Raw genomic sequence first — 18,959 nt, forward strand, 5'->3', positions numbered from 1 at the left:
CTCCTACACTCCTTCTCTCACTTCTTCTCTGGCATTTAAGGTACTGTATCCTCTCAGAGCTCACATACCCCTTAGAATTCTCCCCCTAACATCCTGAATTTTTTTTTTCTTTTCTCAATTGTTACCTATTATGGGATCACTGGGGTGTCCCACACAGCTGCCTAATCCCCCAGTGACCCTGAACTAATATCTCCATGGAAGCAATAAATCCTCTTTAGGAGGTCTTTACTGAATTTTTTCCTGTCTTTCATCTCAGGGCTGACTAGGGCCACGGCCTTTTATACTTCAGGCCCATTTACTCTCATTTTCCAGACCATGTTTCATATCCAGTGACACAGAAGCAAACAAGTATAGTCTGATAATATTTTTATATCTTAGCTGAGGTTAATATTTCTCTCTTCCTTATGTTCTCACCCTTGGCCACTGCCACCCCCACCCTCCTCCCTGCAATTCAGGCATCAATGATGGTAATATATACTCTCTGCTCTTGTTGTAGATTTGTTATAGAAGAAACACAAAAGCCACGAAATAAATCAGTATTCATTTTAATATAGCTTTTAAAAGTTATGACAGAGACATAAGTTAGGAGAAAGAAATTTTGGATTTCAAAAGTACCAGAAGTGAACATTTGTTCCCAAAACTTTATATTTGTAAGGAATGAATGATGATAGTACAAGCTTTATTCTCCCCTCCTCACCCTTGAGGAGGTAAGAATTCTCTAGGCAGGAAAAGAAGTGAACTCAGTTAACAGAGCTTTAGAATAAGATTATAATGCAGGTAACTGAGAAGGACCAAATACTTTGTCCTTACTTAGGGAAAACAACAGGGAAAGGGATGGGGATAAAAACCACAGACATATTTGAGGACCCTAGAACACAGGTGTAGCTTGCCTCACCTCCTACATGAGTCCCTGTTAGACAACCACATAGTCTTTCCTGTGCCACCATGGCATGTCAGGGACAGTAGACTAAATATGGCTGCAGGATGTTTCTAGGCAGATAAACCTAAGTCATGCTCACTGAATCCCTGTGCATCCCTGCGTGCCCTGGGAAACAGCAAAACACCCCAGTATACCCAGTCCCCACCCCCTCCCCTCTCCTGGCTAAGGAAAGCAGGATCCTATGAGAGACAAATCCCAGGAGGGACAACATGGTTGAGATAATATACTGGCAGCTATGGGTGCTGCATCCTCCTCTAGATTCACTGTCTCCTAGTAGAAACCTTTACGAAGGAAATGGATCAACAGGTGGGATTCTCTGGCTCTCCTGAGTGTGTTCAAGACCTCACTCTTGACAGTGTATGTGACCTGACTTGAAATCATTTTGCCTTTTGGACTGTTTTAGGTCCATACATTGCATTTGGGAGGATATGATGGAACAGCTATAAAATGTATGAGGCTGTCCCTGTCCACACCATCTGCACCAGTGAGCTTAAAATGTAATTGGGGAAAAAAAGACAGAATATTAATACAATAATTGATACAGCATAGTTTAGTGCAAAGTAACCTAAATCCAAATCCAGGACTCAGCACTTTACAGCTAGCATTTTAAACTTTGCAACAGCAGGTAAAGTATCTACTATTTTGGAGCCTTATTTTTCTCATCCATAACGTGGGAGGAATAATATTTTCCTTGCAGATTATCGGCAGAATTTGAACAATCTAGATATATGGGAGGTGCCTTTACACATAGTATACAAATATGTAAGAAAACATTTCTAGTTATATCCACAAGTAATTTATTAAAAAGAATAGATCATTTTATATGAAAAGTACTTTTGTTTTTCCGAGCCCTCTAATGATTAGGAGATTCAAAAGTGGAGCTATGTATGAATTTCTTTTCATATGTTAATTGGAGGATTATTTTCCTCTCCAGAATGAGGAAGGCTGAGACTGAATTGTCTGAGAAAACAGATAGGGTATAATGGTCAGTGACATCTCACTGGTGAGGGGGTTGCTCAGAGAAATCTTATGGCAGAAGTTGTAATATCTGACTTTGAGTTTTTACTCTAACAAAATATATGTCCTCTCCTATGGCCCATAAATTTTTATCCAAGGTACGTTATATGCAAAAGATCTCCATGTATATTTACTTGGGGGAGGAGATGAGGAAGATTCAAGGAGAAAAAGCTACCTACGAGGTAGAAGTAAGAGAATAATTTAAAATGCAGTCTAGGAATTAGTAAATGCAGAGAATCTGAACCAAAGATGCTCATGAAAATGTAACAGAGAACAGAGAATTTTTAGGGCAGTGAAACTACTCTGTATGATACTATAATGATGGATATATGTCATTATACATTTGTCCAAACCCATAAAATATACATCACCAAGACTCAACCCTAATGTAAACTATGGTCTTTGAGTGATAATGATGTGTCAATGTACATTCATCAATTATAGCAAATGTACCACTCTGGTAGGGGCTGTTGATAATGGGGGAGGCTCTGCATAGTGGGTGCAGGGAATATATAGGAAATCTCTCTACTTTCCTCTCAATTTTGCTGTGAACCTAAAACCACTCTAAAATAAAATATGTTAAAAAAAGAAAAGATCAGTAATTATGATCCCAAATGTATAAAATCAAAATTTAGTATGAAAAAGTAATGCAGGTCACCTGAAAACACACAAATGTGGTGTGAAATTTTTGGCAATAAGATTTCGAATAAATTTACTGTAGATTTCAATGATTCATGAGATAAGAACCCAGCATTTTGGAGGTGGGAGGGTAAGTGTATGCGTTATTGTAACACAAGGATGATATTGAATGGCATTATGACCATGTCCCAGAAATATACAAATAATGCTGCCCTTCTCAGACTCCTTCCCCATGAAGTACTGAGGAAAGAAAATTTAATAGTAGTTGTATTTTATTAAAGGAATTCATTCATCAAGTCTTCATATAATTTTAAAACAGCAGAATTAAAATTAATTCTGTAAAATAAGAGCAAATATTTCTTTTTGTCAGCGAAAAGTTAAAAGAGGGATGACCACATGATATTACTTTAAACAAAGTTGGAAATCAGTCCTCATGCTTTTAAATTATGTGATTGTTAAACAATTATTTGAGTTATTTGAATTATTTCAAATTGTGTGCATAAAATACGACTTCACTAATATTTAGTATCATGCTATTTAAAATTTACATAATTTAAAAATCACATAAAATATGTCAGGTTTGCACTTAGCACATACAAACTAGGGATTTTGAAGGATTAAATATTTTGTTACAAATCCAGCACTTCACACACAGCCTGGCACATAGTAAGCAGTCCATGGATGTTAATAAATGGTGTTCTTGTTATTTTCTGGAGCCTGAATGACAAATCCCATGGTAAATGATTGCATAGCGATGCAATCAACAAGATCCAGAGTATGGGAAGTTCTGCTAGACAAACAACTCTGTTTCTTCAGCAAAAAATTCACAAGGAAAAATAGAGAACAGACAAACTATACATTAAAAAAAAGAAACATACCAACCAAACACTAGGCTTTGTTTGGATTCATATTCAAACAAACAATTGTTAAAATATTCTTGTGAGACAATTGGAAAAATTGAACACTGACTGCCTTAAGGAATTATTTATCTAATTTTAGATGTGGTAATGACATTGTTATGTTTTTAAGAAGTCATCAAATAGTATATTTCCATAATAAAATATTTATGAATGAAATGCTAGGATGTCTGAGATTATCTTCAAAGTAATCCAGTATGAATGTAAGATTAAGTAGATGAGTTTACAAAATTGCCCATGAATTGATAATTGTTCAAGCTGGACCACTGATACATGGTACTATTCTCCCTAATACTGAATATAGTTGAAATTTTACGTAATACAAAGTTTAAAAAAAAACATATTCCAGAAAGCCTCCCCCACAAAAGAAGGCAGAAAAGCATTCTATTTGAAGTTACATTGGTTTTTAAAGTTTTCCTCATTTTTATCATACTCAGGAAACCCTGAATATCCAAATGCTACTCCAGACTATAGGAACCTCTCAGAAATGTAACCCTAAAGAATACGTATGTAACAAGGAGTAACAGCAAAGGAAAGCAAAGTAATGCTCACTTTATTATTGACTGGACTAAGCCCCAAACTTTGTTAATATATGCGCTAATTCAATCAATAAAGCAAAAATGGTCACTGAATACCAATGTTGTGACACAGACCATATCATGTTCTGAGTGTATTTAAAAAACAGGAAAACAGATACATTCATTGTCTTCAAAGAACTTACACTCCAATGGGAGGAAATATACACATACGAAATAACTCCACAGACATATAATTACAAACTCTGAAGAATTTAGAAAGGAGAACAACAAGGTAACACGAGAAAGTATTGCACAGAAGTCAGGTATAATTTGGTAGAGTTTAGAGGAGGCTTAAAGAAATGTATCTTGAGATGAAATAAGATGCCATATAATATGTGGACAAAGTTAAAGAGGGCAGAGCAAATGTTTGAGAAAGAAAAGATGAGGATAAAATAAGATGAAAATTATCACAGATTTAGTAGAGAAAGTATCATGTAAGAGCATATAAGTTATTATCTACTTTCCAATTAAAATACTTAAAAGTAAAAAGATATTGCATCTATAAAAGTAATAATGGGAGGCTAAAAGAATTGGAAAATTTCATAGAAACGTTGGAAACCTAAATCAAGAAAATCTCCCTGAAATGAAAAAAGACAAAGAAATGTAATATATGGTGGAAAAGGTAAGACATAGAGAATAGACCCAGGAAGTCCAACATCAAGTAACATAGCTAGAGAGAAAAACAAAGAAATGAAGGGGGAAAATTACCGAAACAAAAAGTAAGGGAAAATTTTCCAGATATAAATGACCTAATTCTTTACATAGAATGGGACTGTCAGTTATTTAGCAAGATTAATACAAAAAGACTCGTCCCTAAGTACATTATTTTAAAACTTTCAGAAACTCAAGCGTTAAAGGAAGATCATAAAATATCCCAGTGAGGAAAAATAAAACAAACTGACAACAGAGAAAAAGTCAGATAGCCTGATACTTCTATCATTAAGATAATGAGAAATGCCTTGAAGTTCTAAGGGAAACTATTTTTATTAATACATGTATACCTTTTTAAAATCACGTTCAAGCATGAAGAAAGAATAAAAATACTATCAGACATGAAAGGATATAAAATTTACCTACCACACGTAGTTTTATTAGAAGCTAATTAGAATATGATAAATAGGGGCCGTCCCAGTGGCATAGTGGTTAGGTGCTCATGCTCTGCTTCGGCAGCCTGTGGTTCACAGGTTCAGACCCTGGGAACGGAGTTAAACACCACTTGTCAAGCCATGCTGTGGCAGCGTCCCACATATAAAGTAGAGGAAGATGAGCACAGATGTTAGCCCAGGGCCAATCTTCCTCAGCAAAAAGAGGAGGATTGGCAACACATCAGGGCTAATCTTCCTCACACACACACAAAAAAAGAATATGATAAATAATAATAAACTGAGGCTGTTATTCAAGAAATAGGAAGGCAAAGGAATCCAAGAAACAGCGGATTCAACCCAGGACATCACTAAAAAGGGATTCTACTACAGCAGCTTCATAGCAAGCCTAAAATTTTTGACTACATAAGTGATATTTATAAAGTGATACACAACTTTTAGAATTAAGCTATGAGCAATTATTGTTATAGCAGAATGTCAGTATTTTAAGCTTTGACAATATTAAAAAATAGTACAGATACCTCAGTTTGGCAAGTGGAAGGGTAAAGAAGAGGGGAAGTAAAAGGTAATGATGCCAATACCTTCATCTTTCAAGAACGGGAATAAGAGACATTGCCGTGCTTAAGGGAGGAAAACACAAAAATACATACATTTAAATTACAATAGAAACTGAAAGAAGATTTATGTAAGATGACTCATGAATTAAAGCAGGATTTTAGAAGCTGGGCTGTTACGCAGTCACAAAAAAGTCCTCAGTCTAACACCCAGGAAGTTCTGAAGCTGAAAGAGCCCTTCAGAGTTGGCCCAACTTAGGGTGGGGCTCAGGACCTTCATGCCCCACCCTGAGCAGTCATTGGAAGTGAGTTCCCCTAGGAAGTGGGGTGAAATTGGGTGAGACAGCTCTCCTCATCTAAGGTAATTCCAGAAGAGGGCTAGTGGGCTGAGGGCTGTCAGCCAGCAACATTCCCAGGAATTGAGGAATAAATTCTTCAGTCTCAAAGGAAGAAATCTAGGTGGATCAGGACAGCATCCCCTACAGAAACGCTGTTCTAGTCACTGGGAATATATATATTTTGGGGTGAAAGAAAACAAACAAAAAATAACTGTTTTTAAAAATTCATCATCTCTTAACTTCCATTATCTGAAGTGACTCAGCCTTTTAACTTATGAACTCTCTTCCTTCAGTTAAACATTCGTCATCGTAGTCAGGAAGGGCAAAGTTATGCTGCAGGAAGATTTTAACCTGCAGTAAAAATTAAATCTCAGTGGCTTAGCTCAATAAAGGGGACTCAGTTCCACAGTCATTCAAGGGACTCAGATTATGGAGTTTCCAACATCTTGTACACCATCACCTCAACAACAGCTTCCAGGCTTGTGGAGCAGGGAAGACAAAGCAGACAGAGCTTACAGCCACTTGTAACTTCCAGTGGCTGGTACTAGTCACATGACTCCAACCTAACAGCAGAGGAGGCTGGGAAATGTACAGAAGCTTATGGAGTATTGGTGAGCTGATATAATTGAAGGTAAGACCAAATGCTCACGACTAGTAGGTTGCTCTCTAGTACACTGATATGCTTTTCTTCGAACTATATGGCTACTAAGACTCAATTCTTTTTGGTAGCAAACTTGTTTTTAAAGGATGTAATTGTTATTTTATTAAATTATCAATTAAAGATTATGTTACCCAATGAAATCTGGGTGCAAAAAATAGTTGTTTCTATGAAACTGTCACTGGAAGGAAGGGAAGAAAACTCTGACCATCTCATTAAGAAGGAATCTTCCAGCATGGGGCCAGTGTGACAATGTTAATTAAGAATGTCCCAGAATGCAGTCTACCACTCACCACTATAATGAGGCTTACATTTCAACTAGAAAAATCAGATCTCAATATCTCCCTAAACTCTGAGTCTGGTTCAGTCTCTAGCCCTGCCTCTTGCCTTTGCAGGGTCAAAAGCAAAGAGCTACACATAGAGACCAAGGACACCCAGTACAAATCCTCCCCACTTCCACAAGGGAGTCACTCCCTCTCGATTCCTATGGTGAATGAGAATGCCCACCCTGAGGAAGATGACAAAACCAGCACAGAACCTCGCACCACTCAGCACCTTGTTCTCAGCAAATTAAGACCATGACCTTGGGGAGCAGAATCCCGAGTATCACTGTCAGTCCCCATACCCCACAGTGTCCCTGCCTGATCGCGTTCAGTACAGCCTGGGGTAGGGAAGAGGAAGGCCCCAAGGAAGCCTAGATCTCCATTCTGACCTCATCCAGAAGAGAGAAGGAACTGCCATTGGCTCCTCAGGCCCAATGGTTGGGTGAGGGAGCAGGGAGGAGGGGATGCCTGCTCCTCAGGGGCCTGGCCCTCCACAGCCTCAGAGATAAGCTCCCAGCCACCTGCCATAATGACAAAACCCAGAGACTGAGATGGAGACCAGCTTTCAGTGCTGGGCCCATGCTTTAAGGAGCCACAGTGTGTAGTGACCTCCTAACACCTGGGAAGAGAATGTCATCAGGAATCAACAGGTTATTATGGTCACAGACAAGGGGAGCTCTGTCCTCTGAGAATTCTAGCTGAGCAATGCCATCAGGTGACTGTGTAGGAGACATGGATGGGATGAGTGTGAGCCAGCACCACACAAGGAGGTACCCTAGAACCAGAGGGAGTTCTCCCATTTGTCTTATGGGGTCCACTAGAAACAAAGTGCCCCCTACAGCACCCCACTGGGAGTGGGCTCTGGAGGCTAGGGTGCTCCATGTGGCAGAGGTAGACATCTCCACAAGTCATTTCCAGCAACACAAGGATCTGGAAATTCCAGTCCCTGTTCCTATAAGTGTGATGGGCACGACACTGGCTGTCTGCATCCCTTGTACAGGAGGATGTTTTCGAGAGGTGTGCATGTTACCCAGGCTGGGCCAATTAGAATCTTTCCTAAAACGGTTAAAACTCTGATAGACACTCTAGACACATACAACAGACACACACACACACACACACACACACAGAAATAGCGATGAGATAAAATGTGAGGTGATGAAAAAGAGAGATGCAGAAAATAGAGAGAGATGCAAAAAGAAACAGAGAGATGAAGAGACACAGATAAACAGTGACAAAGGTGCAGATAGAGAAAAATGAGAAAGAGAGAGACAGAGAGACAGAGAGAGAGGCAGCACTGCAGTGAAAGACATCCAACAAGGGAGACAGAGACAAAGAGCAGAGAGACACACTGAAAGAAGTATACAGGGAGAAAGAGAGACACAGAGAGAGAGAGAAAGGTGCACAGATAGAGATACAACAGAAAGAGAAGAGAGAGATGATCTCATTGAATATCTACATCTAGTCACTTCTGAAATTAACTTGACCCCAGGCTTCTGTGTAAACTGAACAAAATAAATTTGTGTTGGATTTCTATCATTTAAAACCCAAAATAGTACTTTTATTGCTGGTTATATTTTCTCAAAAATAAAAATTGACCTCGATCAACGTCACTTGCCGAAATATATTTGAAATGTCAGCGACCAGGGGTCACTACATACATCCACAAACAATTCAGTCATGCTTACTTACACAGTACCTACCAAACTGGAAAAGAAGACAGCACAGTTCCAAGGCCACTGCACTAAACATCAATACTAAGGAACCATGAAGGATATCATGATTGAACTGACTTACTATCCCCTCTGCGCACTCTTACATGGCACCCCAAGCTGCTTATAGTCTCCTTTCAAGGAAACCCCTCCTTCTCATCCCAGGTTGGCTGGGTCACCTCAAAATATGTTCCTTCATTCTACAGTTGTTTTCTACATCTGCTCATTTAAGGAGGTTCAGGATAAAGATAACTCATAATCATGTTTAATTATGATAAAATATCTACAGTCAGGTAAATGGTTTCAATGTGCTTCTCTTCAACAGTCTGTGGGAGAGAACGGAAACAGAAGAACCCCTTGGGGTCTGAGTAGATGCAGCTGGCAGCACACAGGCAGAGGCTCCAGGGTCAGTGCAGGAAGCAGCGCCACAGTCAGATCCTCAGGGTGGGAGTCACAGCAGGTGACCTGGTTACTTTGTCAGTGTCACTTTAGGACTCTGATCCCAGAGGGGAAAAGGCTGACAGGCAGCTGGGAATTCTGAGCAAGGATAAGCAGGCTTTACACAAGAACTGAAACCAATCCCAAAGTATCCTCAGGAGTCAGCGCAGGAGCCCTGTAGAAGAGAGAGGGTGATCAGCACAGAGCACCCTGAGGGACGCACCCTCTCTCCTCCCTTTGGGGCCCCTGCAGCATCAGACAGAGAAAGCTGAGACCCAGGGCCATATGGTCATCACCTCCCCCAATATCTGTGGAAAGGTGAATCAGCTAGAGAGGACACTGCACTTCAGCTCCACACAGATGTGTGGGAGACAGGGGAGCAGCTGTTATGTTTCTGGGGAATATGAAGTCTTCACTCTTCTTAGTAAATTAGATGATAACTCACCTTCTTTCCACCACTAGTCGCCTCTTTTACTCACTTAAAAATGCACGCAATCAGTACCCACCAATATGTGGCACAAAGTGGGCATCATCCTGGTGTCTAACACCCAAGACATGGCTCTGGCCTCCAAGTTTCCCAGAAAGATGCCACCCAAGTTATGGCCTGGTTCTGAGGAACAACCTTTGGAGCTTCCTACAGAAAGTGGGGAAACTTCTCCCCTAACCTCAATCCCCGTAGCAGGGAATAGGCCATGAACCGAGACCATTGTGTCCTAGTACACTCAGCTCACACCCTTCCCTCTTTTACCTGTCCCCACACCCCTTACTGAATCTGAGCAGAAACAGTACTTGCGGGTGGAGGCCCACGAGGTCCCACAAAAGGAAGATAGACAGAGAAAGGTCTCATTACACCAACAGCCAGTCCCTCACTCACCCCAAAGGGAAATGAGATATGCAACTTCATGGGAAATTTATTTCCTCCCTACCCATTGACCACAAGACCTTAACCGCCCTAAGCTCAAATCCCCCAAAATGAATGAAACTGTCACTAGAAGGAAGGGAAGCAGATGCTCTGACCCTCTTAATGGAGGAAGCTTTTGGAAAGGAGCCAGTGAGGCATGATGAACTGGAAGGAAGGCCCAGAATATGCTCCATCAGTAACCTCTGTGATAGGGCGACCTTTCAACCAGTAAAATCAGGTTTTAGCGTCTCCCCCTAGGTTGTTTCCTCTCCTCCCACAACCAGCCTAGCTTCCCTCCTTTGGTGGTCACGAGGAGGAGGCCTCCCTGAACAAAAAGTCTCAGTCACAGCTCATCTTCCCAATTTCCCCACAGTGCCTTACCTTTCTGGCTCCTGTGACGGATGATAAGGCCCAGCCCGAGGAAGATCAGCCCCAGCAGCAAGCCCCCAATGCCACTCAGCATCTTGCTCTGGGCAGATTCAGACTGCGCACCTGGGGAGCAGAGTCTGAGTGTCTATATTTGTCCCCACACCCCACAGTGTCACTTTGGGAAGGCTGAAGTCCAGTCCGAGGCACAGGAGGAGAGGTACCAAGGGAACCTAGTTCTCCATTCTGACCACTCCTGGGGGAGGGACCAGCCAATAGATCCCTAGACACACTGGGTGTGTGAGAGAAAGAGAGGAAGTGGATCTCTGCTCCTCAGGACACATCCTTAACCTTAGACCCTAAGACCCCAGTCACCAGCCATAATAGTCAATCCTTCAGAGCTATCAGGGCTGGGTTCTGGGGCCATGGTGTATTAAGTGACCTCGCTAGTATCTGGAAAGGCAATGAGATCAGGTTTCTTCTAATGCCCTTGCTAAGGGGCAAGAGGCTTTCTAGTCACCTGTGATTGTCAGCTCCGTAGTGACATCAGGAATAAGGGATGAGATGGGATGGGCCAGAGGAAGCTCTGTCTGCCCTCTGTCTTGTGGGGCCCATGGTGAAAGGAAACAAATTACCTCTTACGCCACTCCACTGTGATGGGGCTCTGGAGGCTGGGGTGTTCCACGTGGCAGGTGTAGACATCTCCTCGCTAGGGAGTCATTTCCAGCATCACAAGGATCTGGAAGGTCCAGTCCCCATTCCTAATAAGAGGGGTGGACACAACACCAGCTGTCTCCTCCTGGTCATTCCGGAACCACGGAACTTTGATCTGGCCTGGATAGAAATCTGTCACCAAGCAGACCAGCAGGTTGTGGTGGTTTAGAGCCTCTGTCCTGGATGGGGAGACGGTCACTGCAGGCTCCACTGAGGGAGGAAAAGACATAGTGAGATGTGAGCCCACAAGTAAGTCACCCCACAGGGAAGAGTCCTCCTTAGTACCAGAGTGGAAAGACCCCTGGACTCCAAGTCTTGGATTAGGATCCAAGCTTGGCCACTTTATTAGCTTGAATAAACACATTAGTCAGTTTACTTTTCAGTCTCAACAGATAATAGTAATCATTCTATGGGAGTTATTCTGTTGACACCAATTGATAAAAAGGAAGCACTTTAAAAGCGTAAATTGTTATATTATAGAGGCCACTATCCATAAATTTTAAATATGAAAATAATAAACCTGGATTTCTTTTCCTCCACATCTGTTGAAGGTGACCATAAGGATTAGCTCTGGTGACTCACGCTAGGACAGTGACACTGTTTTCTGTTAGTCCCAGCGCTCCCACAGTAGAGAAAACACAGCAGCTTTGACTCTCTCCTGCTGCTGTGAGACCACTGACACTAGTCATGGCCCCACGAATAGTAACGTGGGCTGAGAATTAAGAATGTGTAGACATTTCTATGTCCAACAAAGTAGGACAACAGTGACCATCACATCCTTCCTACAAAGCAGTGCTTCTCAAACAGGCTATATTCCATAATTCTCAGCCTGTAATACTAACAAAATTTGAGAGCAAGAACACTTCTCACCAGTTGTGGATCAACAAAGCATCTCTCTGAGCTTTTAGCCTAACCTTTGCTCAAATGCCATTCTATGGTGAACTCCCCACAAAAACGTATATTATTAAATATATGAACTTCCCTCTCCACATCATATATGCCACCTATATTTTATTTATTTGTTGATTCATTTATTCATTCATTTAACAAATATAAATTTGACAAGCACTGGGAATCCAAACATAAACAACAGACCATGGTCCCCGCCCTTACAAAACTTGCAATCAGTAACAGAGAGAAAAAAATGAATGTTATTTCAAAAATTTGTCATCTTTGAAAGAAAAGAAAGGGAACCTTGAAAACAAATAGCCCTGACAAACACCATGTTTGCCCACGCCTCGATTCCTTTATCTTCTTGGATTGCTCGTCATGGTCAAAAACAACACACCTCTGCCTACCAATTTTACACATCTTATCCCTACCTCTCCAGCCATTACCCTGCATCTCCCTTATTCCCTTAGTGTGAAACTGGAGTAAATATTTTATGTCCGTTTTATTTATTTAATAGTATATTATGTTCTCTCATATTCTTTTTTTCCTAATTTTCCTTTAACATTCAAGTGAGTTTAATTACTAGCTGCAAACTCTACACCATCCCCTTGCTGCTAAGAATTACTTTGGGGCCAGCCCAGCGGCATAGTGGTTGAGTTCAGTGTACTCCGTTTTGGTGGCCCAGGTTCATGGGTTCGGATTCTGGGCGTGGATCTATACCACTCACCAAGCCATGCTGTGGCAGCGACCCACATAAAATAGAGGAAGACTGGCATACATGTTAGCTCAGGGCCAATCTTTCTCAAGTAAAAAGAGGAAGATTGGCAACATGTTAGCTCAAGGACAATCTTCCTCACCAAAAAAAAAAAAAAAAAAAATTACTTGGTTGTTCTGAAATCAGACATTATCATGTATGGTCTCTGTATAAAATATTCTGAGATTCCTGAAGAGGTTGGCCCTGGGTTAATGAGAATGTAATGTGAACATACAAGTATCACTGGGACTTGCTGAGGTCAGCAGGCAGTCTCAGCACTCTGATTAAATGGCACCCCTGAGCCATCAGCTGGAAGGACTCATGTTTTCACTTTGTACTTTAACTCTTGTTCAAGTTCTCCTTCCTGGAGTCTGACTGAAGTCATGGTCAGCCATATGGACTTATAAATCTGTTCACCTTAAACAGACTGGGAGTAAAAACAGAGGGCCCAAATTCAAGAGAAAAATGTTAGAGCAATTTTTATGAAAAAGAACTGAAATAGCAAAAATATAAGTACTTGGTGGCATTAGGATGTGGGTCAGAAAGCAAGAGAGCGTCAAGTCAGCTAAAAGTTATGTGAACATGGTAGATAACACTGGGGTGAGACTAAGGATTAACCAGTGAGTTTTCAGTCCTCTGAAAGTATCATTTTGTCCCACCAACATTGAGAATAGACAAGAACAGACTCATATTGCTGCTTCTGGTCATAACAGGGCTTTAAGGAGGCTTTGCTTCCATTATACTCTGTATACATTTAGACAGAATATAACGACCGTTGTGTATTTTGGGGAGGCTTCAGGACCTGGTGAGTAACTGTGGGCTATGTTTAGTATGTACCAATATTAGCATATTAAAGTGGTGATGCCAATCCCTGACACAAAGGTAGTTGTGAAATTAAATGGCAAAATATGGATGGTGTTTGGTAAGGAAATTGTCTAGAAATAGGGCTCATTAAATGGGTATGATTAACTTTCAAATTGTCTACCCCTGAAGTGGATGGTGGTGCTGGGAGGAGGGGACAAGAGGAGGGAGGACAAGCAGAGTCCAGGCCAAAAGAAACCTGAAACAATCTTTATTCAATAATTTAATAGTATCTATTTACTTCAAAACTTCAGCTCTTTCTATTGTTCCATTTGTTGAGCTTTTCTAATAAATTAAAATTTTGCCTTACAACACCATTCAAGTGTTGTTTTTATCTTTAGCAAACACTTTTTTCCTCAGACTTTGCATTCACAAACTCTAAATTATTAAGATCCAAGTCAATAAGAGTTTACTTTAAAGCAGTAAGCAAAATAGTAAAGAATAATCAATAAAGTCAGTGTTTAAGGCTCTATTAACCCTTCTGTTTTGTTTCTAGTCTAAGTGGACGGGCAGCTAAATACAGTTATTCATTAATTTCACAAAGGTTTACCCAGCTCAACTGTGCCCTTCAGTGTGTCAGGTACTAGACATACAAGGATAATTAAGACAGTACCTCACCTCAAAGAGGCCCAGAACTTCAGCCATTTAAGAAAACAGAATTAAGAGGAATAATAATTGGAAACCAAAAATCAAAATATAATATGTCACGACTCTAATATATTACCAGGAGCGCAAGGTGCCCTGGCACAGTTGTGGAGCCGCCCTAACGCCACCAGGCCGAGCCCCTTAAGCTTCGGGAGCTCTGAACAAGGGCCTTGCTGGGAGAGCTCAGGCCGGGGGCGGAGGGAGGGCCCTCTGCAGAGAGCACTGCTTAGGCAAAGGTGAGGAACCAGGAAGCAAACACCCCTCGGGCACAAGGTGGGGATGCGCAGAATTAATGGAAAGAGGAGCAGAGGCAGTGGGCCACAATGGGCAGGCCTGGCCGGCCTCTGCGGGGAACGTTCCAGGGCTGCGGACGTCCGTCGTCCATCTGCCCTCGGTCCCGGGACGTGTCCCGCCTCCCTGTCCCCTCCGTGGGCCCGGGGCTCCATCCGCAGAGCCCGCCTCTCCCCGCGCGGAGACTCGGAGGGTGGGCCCCGCGGAGGGCGGCGGCCGGCGCTCACCTCGGCGCTGCAAGGACGTGAGGACCTCCAGCTCGTAGTTGTGTCTGCACAGTGTGTCCACCTCGGCCCGCGTCTCCTCCAGGACGTCCTTCTGACGGTTCAGGTACTCGGCGTCCGGCCGCCCCAGCTCGGTCACCGCCCGGTGCTCCCCCACGTCGCTGTGGAAGCGCACGAACTCCTCCTGGTCATAGATGAACTTCGTCAGGAACCGCACCCGCTCCGTCCCGTTGGTGAAGTAACACAAGGCCTTAAACTGGAAGACGAAATCCTCTGCGGAGAATCACCGCCGGTCAGTCAGGCCACAGCGACAAAGGCCAACGCAGCAGCCGCTGTGCCGGGCCTGCGCTCTGCGTCTCCGCCAGTTGGGGAGATAATCCTAAAACCGGGCTGCGACCTCGGGTTCCCACTCAACCCGGCTCTGTGCCTCCCTCTCTGAACCCGGGATCCTCAGGCCACTCTTCCCCAGGCCTGCCCGACACTCTCTGAGGGCTTCCAGAATTGTCTTCACATAAGCAAAGGAGAGCCCAGTCGCTAAGGGAAAACCCTGTGAACTGCGCAAGGAGGGCAGTCGTATTGATTTTACACCAATCCCTGCATTTAGAGGAATCAGGACGTTCATCCCATTTTCTATAGAACTCCTGGGAACCTCAGAGACAAACAGTATCCACGTAAGCACAAGAGTTCAAGAGAGTGATGAAAAGGGTCTAGAATTAAGCTTCTCGTTGTCCTGACAAGCATATTCTCTTGGTCCCTGGCAAAGTGCCTTCCTTCCCATGCGATGGTTTACTCTGATTTTCTGTCACCCCCATGCCACTGCAGTGTGAGGCTCTCTCACCCCGGTGTGGTTAGGAAGGATTGACACCTACTGTGTCCTAGAAAGGAACATTTTATTAATGTAAAGAGTACAGGCTTTCAAATTAGATAAATTAGATTCCAGTTAAACTGTGCCAGTTACCAGCTTGGGCAGGTTGCTTAACTGAGTGTCTATATCATAAGTATAATTGTGTAAAAGAAAGTCATAATACCTACATATGGGGTGTTAGGAAGATTGAGAACGAATTTACATAAAGATACTAATCCTGTGTCTGAAATGAATGGTTTCTCAGTATGTATTATTTTACTTCTTTACATTCTTCTCCTCCTAAATTTAGTCCACCTTCAACTCAAATCTCTGAATCCCACTCAAGTTACTATTTGACCATAAATCAGTGAAACTTGAAGTTAAGACTCCCTGGCTGTGGTCACCCGGTCAGCTTCACTCAAATAGGAAGAGTTTGCCTCCACCAACCCTCCACTCAGACTAGGGAATGTGGAGTCCTTTTACTTCAATATGAGACTATAGAGACCTCTGCCGCCCTCCTTTCCGCAACTCAGAACCCCATAGTATATAGTCCAGCCAAGGTCTTGGGGGACCCTGAAATGACAAATCCTGCTGTGTCTTCTTTGGAGAAATTCATATCTTCAAAAATAACCCCATGCTCACTTTGTCCTGGCACTGGTGATAGGTGCACACTTTGTCTCCTCCTCCTCATTAGAACATCCCCAGGCTTGAGCTCATGGGAGGGGAATTTTCCTCACCAGGTTGTTAGTAGGTGGAAATGAGAATGTCACATAGCTGTCTTTCACGAAGAGAAGAAAGTGTGATAAAAGACTGTATTCTGAGATCACAGAATTCCCCGCACCTCAGCCCAAGGGTCCCTCAGAGCCTATTCCCCAGGGTCGTGGCTCTGGAGAGCAGCTGCCCTGCACTTACGTGGAGAGTCTCTACCCTTGGCTACTGGGGTGCTCAGCGCACCAGCATCACCATCACAGCTGCTGTCCAAAGGCCTCTGGGGATCTGCAGAGCCATCCTCCCAGACATAATTGAGAACAGAGGAAAAAGTAATGGTAGTCAACACAGTTCACACCTGGCGGCTCTAACATACCCACTTCAGAGAATAAAAACCTGTGAAAGCTTCCATGCACTATAGGATTGGAGAGTCCCTAGGAAAGGAACCAATCAGCACTGGAGCTGAAGTACCTCATCTGTCTCTGGGCAAACATGTTTTATGAAGGTTCTCAGTCTACGGCCTGGCACTGTGTCTTCATCAAACTGCACTGGAGGAACATTTGAGGTGAAGATTTTCTCTCAGTTACAGGAGATATGAAGATTGAATGCCTTAGGGCTTCAAGAACTGAAATAAAAATGATTCGAGTCAACATCTTGGTAATATTTAGTTAAAATCTATAGTTTTTTGTTTGTTTTTTTTTTTGGTGAGGAAGATCCACCCTGAGCTAACATCTGCCAATCCTCCTCTTTTTTTTTTTTTTTTTTTGCTGAGGAAGACTGGCCCTGGGCTAACATCCACGCCTATCTTCCTCTACTTTATATGGGATGCTGCCACAGCATGGATTGACAAGTGGTGTGTCGGTGCGCGCCCGGGGTCCAAACCGGCGAACCCCGGGCCACCACAGCAGAGTGCGCGCACTTAACCATTTGGGCCACTGGGCCGACCCCAAACCTGTAGTTCTTTTACTTTGAACTTTTAGTAGGGGAAAATAAATGGGGATCATATTTCAGGGGAGAGAAAATTATTGTCATAGAGATGTTCACTTCTATTATTTTAGATACCCTGAGGAGCCTTAATTGCGGTGGGACAAGCAGAGCTCTTAGAAGGAAATAGTTTTGAGCTGCAGTTCTACCGCTAACATGCTTTTTGAGGGTCAACAAATTACTGAACCTATTTTTGCCTCAGGCTTCTCTTTGTAAAATGTGCGTCATGTTTTATGCATTTTACATCTAGATCTTCATATATACCAACTTAAGAGTATTATGACTTCTTTAGTATTGCAAAATGTTCTCAGCTGCCGTGTGTATCTGTTGGAATGTCAGGTTAATTTGTGGAGTAAGAAAAAAAGCAAAAAAAGTCTACACCCAGCCCTGCTGGCAAGTGATTCTTCATTATGCAAGAATCTATTGCATTCATGCTGTTTGAATGAAAGTGTTTGAAAAGTTGTTGACTTTTCTCTTATAAGCTCTTCAGATGCTTAAATCCTCCCTGAACCATGAAACAGATTCATCTGATGTCAGCAAAGGCACAATCCACAAACTTGCACAGCATCCGGACGTAGTCACTTTTAGTTTCGAGAACAGAGAGCAGATATGGAGAAGCATTTCCTGGAACCAGAATAGTGTTAATGATTGAGCAGATGTTTAGAGTTACAGATTGTCCTGTCCCAGCCCTAAGCATCAAACCCCAAATGGCAGAAGTATCGATGTGATTTTTTTAATAAGTGTGTTAATTATCAGGCTCCTCTTGCCCATGACTAGGGGCAATATAAATGGTTATGGAGCAATTAGAAAAGTGCCTGGCAAACATTAATAAACAAGACAATAAGTATCTCCCCCTCTCTTCTCTCCCTCTCTCTCTCTTCCTTGTATTTTATGTTCTCCTTTTAAAATAGAGTATAGGATGTTAAAGCAGAATATAAGGAGTTTGCCAAGTGAAAATGAATAGGGAAGAGGCAACAGCAAGGTTTCCATTAGTGGCACATGGAGGCAATGAGTTATTCCAATATTCTTATGAGGTGCACAGTTCCAGAGCACCTGAGACTGGAAAATTTTTCGCTGGGCTTCCACCGGCAGTGGTGTTATCAGAAATAGGGTAAATCCAGAATAAGGAGGGTTTCCAAGGTAGAATGGAAGCAGAAAGGAAGAACATCAAACTCAGTCCTGGAATAGGGTTTGGGGGCCGGGAAGAATGGTCAGAGAGGGACCTTGAAGGTGTCTCAGTTTCCTCAGCCCCACCTCAGGGTCCCTCAGAATAAACAGAGGCCTCTGGCCCATACCCTCCCTCCTGTCCTAAAGGGGAAAATTCTCTCATTTCTTTCCGGGGCTGTGCAGTGGATTTTGCATCAGACCTGGGGATTTCCCAGCCTGACAGGCCTATTTACACAGACTTTACAACTAGCAACAAAAGTGTCACCTTAGAATACTTTTTCTGATTGGCTAAAACTTCGTTTGAAAGACTCTGGTTTGGACTTCTGCCAGCTGTTTCCTCAGTCAGCATTCTCTAGATTCTCTAGAGCTCTCTGCACTGTCCATACCCCTGC

At 42.6% G+C, this 18,959-nt stretch overlaps 1 protein-coding gene across 1 annotated transcript; it reads right to left on the reverse strand.

Moving 5' to 3' along the window:
- Window positions 1-529: 529 nt before the first annotated feature.
- On the reverse strand, window positions 530-16,768 carry LOC101387627 (HLA class II histocompatibility antigen, DQ beta 1 chain-like; the record flags this gene model as incomplete). The annotated part of the gene is made up of 5 exons (XM_087438430.1): window positions 530-9,392; window positions 10,500-10,610; window positions 11,127-11,408; window positions 14,868-15,137; window positions 16,621-16,768. Coding segments are annotated over 3 exons (633 nt in total), but the record flags the coding sequence as incomplete, so codon positions are not given.
- Window positions 16,769-18,959: the final 2,191 nt, after the last annotated feature.

Source organism: Ceratotherium simum, chromosome 13, assembly GCF_057802395.1.
Source record: "Ceratotherium simum simum isolate JZ-2026a chromosome 13, ASM5780239v1, whole genome shotgun sequence".
In the NCBI taxonomy this organism is placed as follows: Eukaryota; Metazoa; Chordata; class Mammalia; order Perissodactyla; family Rhinocerotidae; genus Ceratotherium; species Ceratotherium simum.